This window comes from Dermacentor silvarum, chromosome 3 (assembly GCF_013339745.2).
Source record: "Dermacentor silvarum isolate Dsil-2018 chromosome 3, BIME_Dsil_1.4, whole genome shotgun sequence".
Taxonomy (NCBI): Eukaryota; Metazoa; Arthropoda; class Arachnida; order Ixodida; family Ixodidae; genus Dermacentor; species Dermacentor silvarum.
The window spans coordinates 229,567,814-229,573,813 of record NC_051156.1 but is presented as its reverse complement, the minus strand read 5'-3'; the positions used below and the strand labels follow the sequence as shown (position 1 = coordinate 229,573,813).

Genomic DNA, 6,000 nt, shown 5'->3' with positions numbered 1-6,000 from the left:
ATTTGGCGTGACCAGTCTTAACAGGGAGCCTCGAGTTGATGTTAAGTAGTCTCTATTATTGTTCGCAACCCTTAATTACCTTTAATTTATCGTAATTATTCTTGGTTACTTAGTAATTCACTTTAGCACGCTTTAAAAAAGGTGTCGTATAATGCCCGTGTTCTTGTCTTGTTAATTACCCTAATTACATTTAACTAGTCTTTGGGACGCTTTAATTACTCTTAATTACTTTTAGCTACTGTGTGCGTAATTCAATTTTACACGCTTTATTGAACGGTAGAGGTGGAGTATGCCGCTTTCAGATTTTGGCTACCGCAAGTGTTGTCCACGATGGTCACATTCCGTGAAGCCAGTTAAGCGTTTCGCTTTAAAAGGTGCCCAGTAACGCGCACGCACAGCAAAGCTCCATCGGGTGCACACGCGCGCACACAGCGCTTTAGAGACCGCATCCGCACAGCCCCCCTGTGACAACGCCAAAAGGCACCCAACGATATTCCTTTGGAGCAAGGCAGCACCTATTTAGATGCACTGGGGAGCGAGGCGAGCTTGCTAGGGAGACCGCGCATGCTAAGACCCTGGCACTACTTTTTCACCGGCGCGCTCTGCCGGCGAAAGGCCACCGGTCCGGCGTTCCGAGTTATTTTGTGGGCACCTGTACCTAAACTATCGCGTCGCTTCTGCACGACGGCTTGTTATGCTGCCATGTCGAGGTAAGCAGTCACGTGCTTATCAGATTCGTCCTGGGTGTCCTACTGCGCACCGCCAAATTATTGCCAAGTGATAACGTGTTTTCAGCAGGCCTGCCAGAGCTGACATGAGGGCGAATTTTACAGCGTCGAGAAAACGTTTGTCTCCGAAACCTGACTGTTCTGCCAGACATGGATTTCGAAGCAGCAGAGAAGCCTCGCAGAGCAGCGCACGATCATGAAATCTCGATGGCCAACGTCGGTTGAAACACAATTTCTTGCAGCGTCTCGTGTCGCGGATGGTGGAAGAGATTAGGGCCTCACTGCTGCTCTTGCTCCGGGGAAGCGACGTCAGCTGGCTCAACGAGCAGTCCAAGGAGATTGCCATCAAAAAGGTGCGCACTTTGTGTCGGGCTGTGCGCATGTTCTCCATCGGAGACACCGATATTGTACCGTTGCAGATCAGGCGGCTGAGACTAATCCAACAGCCCATCAACAGCACGACGCTGGATTGGGAGCCTCCCGTGAGTTGAATTTTATGCTGTGCTTCAAGCACTATAGCGCTTTGTATAGCGGAATAGAAAAAAAGAAAAGCACCGCAGTATGTAACTGCTTTACCATACCAGTGGTCCTTGTTCAGCCAAGCTCAGCCTTTTTCCCATTGGCTACGCTAAGATTGACGTCAGAAAAGTATAGTTTTGCGCAGGCAGGCGGCACACGTCGTTCCTTGCTTATATGCTCTAAAAACTAGAGAAAGTATCGCAGCAGTAAATTAGTCGATTTACTCTTCAAGGCATCGTTTTACTCTCACAAAATGTCGGGTGGAGTGAAATGCATTGTTCATTCTGTCCGCAGCGAGAGAGTGAAATTTTCTTTATACTCTGCCCTTCTGAAAGAGAGTAGAATGCCTGTTCCACTCTTGCGGCAACAAAGAGCAATACGTAGCGTATGCTGCTGCTTAAACTGCAGGAGGCTGGTCCGGAACATGGTGATGCATCGCTCGCGCATGCAGAGCAAAGAGCGCGCCGTTTTTCTTGTAAGAGAACAGAGCGCAAACGGGTGCGGGGATCAGCGCACTACTTTTTTATTCAGAGTTGCCCCACCGCGTGCCCGCACAACTAGCCCTATTATTCTAGGTCACTCTAGCACAACATCGAGGAAGAGCGCAGCACCGAAGAAAGATCCGTCCAGCGGGCAAGCGGCAGGCGCCAAAGCCATGCAAGAGAGATCTTGTGTCAGCCATCTTTCGCCGCCGCGAAAAAAAGGACAGTCGTTCATCGTTTGTTGGATTGAGCAACAAATCCTCTACGGTAAGTGATTTCTAATTTACGTGGCACGTTCTGCGTATATGACATGCTATCGCCAAGAAGTGATCGCGAAGTTTAGCGGCCGCGATTGACAACGGACTAGGTATGCGCGCTGCGTCATTCATTGTCAATTGAAAAAGCCAGTCGTCGCGATGACTGCCTGTGATTTTATCACTTGCCGCTCGCTATCCGTAAGAGCTTTGAAAATCGCGAACGCTGAATGAACCACGGAGTGTTCATTAAGAACTGAGGTACGGGGCCGCATAAAAAAAATCACTCCATCTCCCACTAAAGGGAACCATGTGTGGATGCGAAGCAGCGGGGAGATGGTTAGCTTGAGAGGGAGATGGTTTCGCGGCAGCGGCCCGAGCGCTCATCGCGGCGCTGCACAGGAGAGAGAATGAGGCACGCGCGCTCCGTCATTTTCATACCGCGGAACTACCATGGCGACCCCAGCGGAGTATGCAGCTGTCGCACCACCTGTCGAGCGCGCCGCTCTTGATTCCTAAAGGAGAGATAGGGGGGAAGCGTAGGACTTCATCATCATCTTCATTCTGGGGTTTTACGTGCCAAAACCAGTTCTGATTATGAGGCACGCCGTAGTGGAGGGCTCCGGATTAATTTTGACCACCTGGGGTTCTTTAACGTGCACTACAACGCAAGCACACGGGCATTTTTGCATTTCGCCTCCATCGAAATGCGGCCGCCGCGGCCGGGATTCGATCCCGCGACCTCGTGCTCAGCAGCGCAACGCCTTAGCTGACTGAGCTACCCCGGCGGGTGGAAGCGTAGGAGAGGGGAGAGAGAGGGAGGGGACGCGCATGCGCTGTGGGGGTGTGGCACACGGGTGCCGCTCCGTAGAGTATTCCTAGAGGAGAGAAAGGGGGGGAGCGTAGGAGAGAGATGGGGAGGGGATGTGCATGCGCTGTGGGGGTGTGGGAAGCGGGTGCCGCTCCGTACAGGATTCCTACAGGAGAGAAAGGGGGAGCGTAGGAGAGGAGAGAGAGGGGAGGGGACGCGCATGCGCTGTGGGGGTGTGGGACGCGGAACAACCGACGGAGCCGCCGGCAAGAAATGCTTCGCATTTAAAAGGTTCGTTTACCAGCCCATGATTCCGCGTCTATGCGGAGCGTGCTTAGCGTGCGTTTTATGTGTTTGAATTTATTCAGTTTGGCAGTCTACTGTGTGCGGAGCGCTGTTTAACTAAGGAGCTATACATAACAAAAGGCGTCAACTTGCTGGCGGCATGCTTTCGTTATATTAAGGCGCGCGCTTGACAGTGTGTTTCGCCCATGGGTAATCTGCGGCCACTGAAGTTACGTGCAGCGCTAGCGCCAGTTAGAAAATTGCCGCAGGCATACAGCTGCACGCTGCGTTTGGCGCGTAATCTTAAACTGCTTGAAAACGCATTGGGAATTCGTGTTGAGGGCAGAATAGGACTGACTTCTTTTAAGCGAAGCTTTATAGGCTCACAAGTGTCGGCGGTGGCGGTGGTTTCACGCTGAAAAGTGGGCCGATCCTGGTGGTAGTGCAGAAAGGGTTCAAGCTCAATGGCACATACCAGGGACAAGAAAGAAAGAGAGAAAAAGAGAGAAATATAGAGAGAGAGAAAAAAGGAAGGAAAAGAGTAAGAAAAAGAGAGAAGGAGAGAAAGAAAGAAAGAGAGAAAGAAAGAAAGAAAGAGAGATAGGGGAAGAAAGAGATAGAGAAAGAGAAAGAAAGAGAGAGAGAAAGAAAGAAAATCACCAGCCCTTCCCCTGTCGAGAAAATGGGGGTAAGCGAAGCTTGTCCTGTGTTTCCCTTTCGTACAACTTTTCCTTCCTTTGCGTTGTACGTTTCCTTCCTTCGATGTATACATTTAATAAACGTTTATGTCTTATTACAGTGACATGTCGTGAACTTTACGTCACACTGACGAAGGTCAGATGCACACACGACAAGCTTCGCTTACCCCCATTTTCTCGACAGTGGAAGTGCTGGTGATTTATTTTTTTTTGACCATGTATTAAAATGATGTGATTTTATGTCTGATTTTATGTCTCGTGTTGCGGTTTTCGAGCGCGGTGCGAATGTGAACGGGCGCTTATGTGTATGAACTCGGTGACTGGTCAAGCGGCGATTTATGCACCGGAATCGAATAAACGGCTACAGCGGCAGGGGCGTTCTGCATTGTTGCTATTGGCTCGGTCTCCACGTTTACTGTTTTGGATATGCCTGTGCATTTGCTAATATGAGTTGGCACTTAAGAATTAGGTTGTACGAACAGCTAAATCAATCTTCCTCTGGCGTTTCCAAGCGTAAGCTGTGCATTTTGCTATTGCAGGGCAGATTGAAATGTAGTTACCGCTTTAATATTTTTAGAGGATAAATAAAGTATCAAAGTAAAATGTTACCTTGCATGTTGCAACTTACCAGTCGTCTGTCATACTCATACTAAGAGTTGGTCTAATAAACTAATAACGTTGGTTTAATTGAAGCTTTTGCACGCCTTCAAGGATGTAAAATGCTAGATTTCAAACTGCAGCAAGAGTCGAGTCTGTTAAAATAAACTCCAATGCGCACCTCATAAATTAAAATAAGTTCATGCCTTTTAGAAAGCTTAGATGCAGGCTGCAGTGAACTGTTCCTTGTTAGATTTAAAATGTGGGTGAGCTTGCCATAGCAACCTTTGCTACCCCTTATGAGCACACCCAGTAATATCCATTGAATTAGAGGACAATATTTTCATCCCTACTGAGAATCATGCTTGCGGAGATGATCATCAACTTATGGCTTGAGCAGTGGCATAACGAAAGGGATCACTGGGCTTGTGCCCACGATGTGTTCACAAGCGGTGTTTGTGACACATCTGAGTTCGTCATACACTTTTGCGCTGTTTGCTTTTTGGTAGGTTACACAAAAACTACATACTCCGCTGTTCACAGTTGAATGACTGCAGATATGACTACTTCATATTGTAATCCAGCTTCAAGTGCAGCATAAGCAGAGCACACATAATTTGGCCTCATAAGTTTGGCATGTTCCTTTAAACGCGGTTTAACTCATCATGTCATCTGCGCTCATTCTTCTTCTGGCAGATTGACGTTATTGTTGGCCGCTTGTGTACGCCGAGTGTAGTCTTTATACTTTTCCTAACTCCACTCGGTATGTTCCCTTTACTTTGGCGGCTGATTTCTTTTGTTTTACATGTGTTGATAACATCAGAAATTAGATGCGCACCATACCACCACTGCCCCTCATCCATCCATACTCCAGCTCCCTCCCCTAGAGGAGGGGATGCGTTTACGAAGTGTGCCAACAATGATGAATATTATATTTTTTAGTACAAGTCTTATAACATTGGTGGGGGACTGAGGAGCGACTGCCACTTATTTCTTTTTTTCTTTAAATCTAAAAATTTTGATTAGTTTGTCAGTTGACTATTGCAGTCATTTAGAGGTTTCTCGTGCATTTCAGTAGAAATAATAAGTGCTAAGGCTTATTTTTAGTGCAATGACCCTTTTCCTTGACTGTGTTGATGTGGTTTTGCAATATTTACTCGTGTTCATTCCTGCCTACAATATTTTTCAGGCACCCGTTTTATATAACTCAAGAAGGCAGCTACAAGGACACAATGGTGTCAAGGAGCCAGCTCAGCATGACTCTACATGGTGCAGAGGAGCGCACTCCAGAGCATCAAAATGCGTTGCCATGCCATTTGGACGAGAAAACTAAAATGTGGGTATACTGGGTGCACCATGTAACTTAATGGCGCCCAAACTTTCAAAAGACAGTATGTCACACTAAGATGAAAATTCTCTCGAGCTCTTGGCAGTCATCTTAGTAATTTTGTAACGTCTTTGATGGGCAAATCAAGATAAGGTATTCTCTCTGGAGACATACACATAGGAAGAAAGTATCATTGTAAAATTTGAAATATGTTTTGAAAAACAGCTGATTAGTTTTGTGACAAGTGACTACTTTTTGTCTGGCCTCTCAACAGATATATCCACGTGACGAAATCACGG

At 47.3% G+C, this 6,000-nt stretch overlaps 1 protein-coding gene across 1 annotated transcript in view; it reads left to right on the top strand.

Annotated features, from left to right (window-relative positions):
• Positions 1-783: 783 nt before the first annotated feature.
• Positions 784-6,000, top strand: part of LOC119445253 (uncharacterized) — a 148,875-nt gene continuing 143,658 nt past the window's right edge. Inside the window, exon 1 of the mRNA XM_049664964.1 lies at positions 784-1,210. Coding sequence (XP_049520921.1) covers positions 986-1,210 — 225 coding nt within the window. The 5' untranslated portion in view covers positions 784-985. The remainder of the gene's footprint in view (positions 1,211-6,000) is intronic.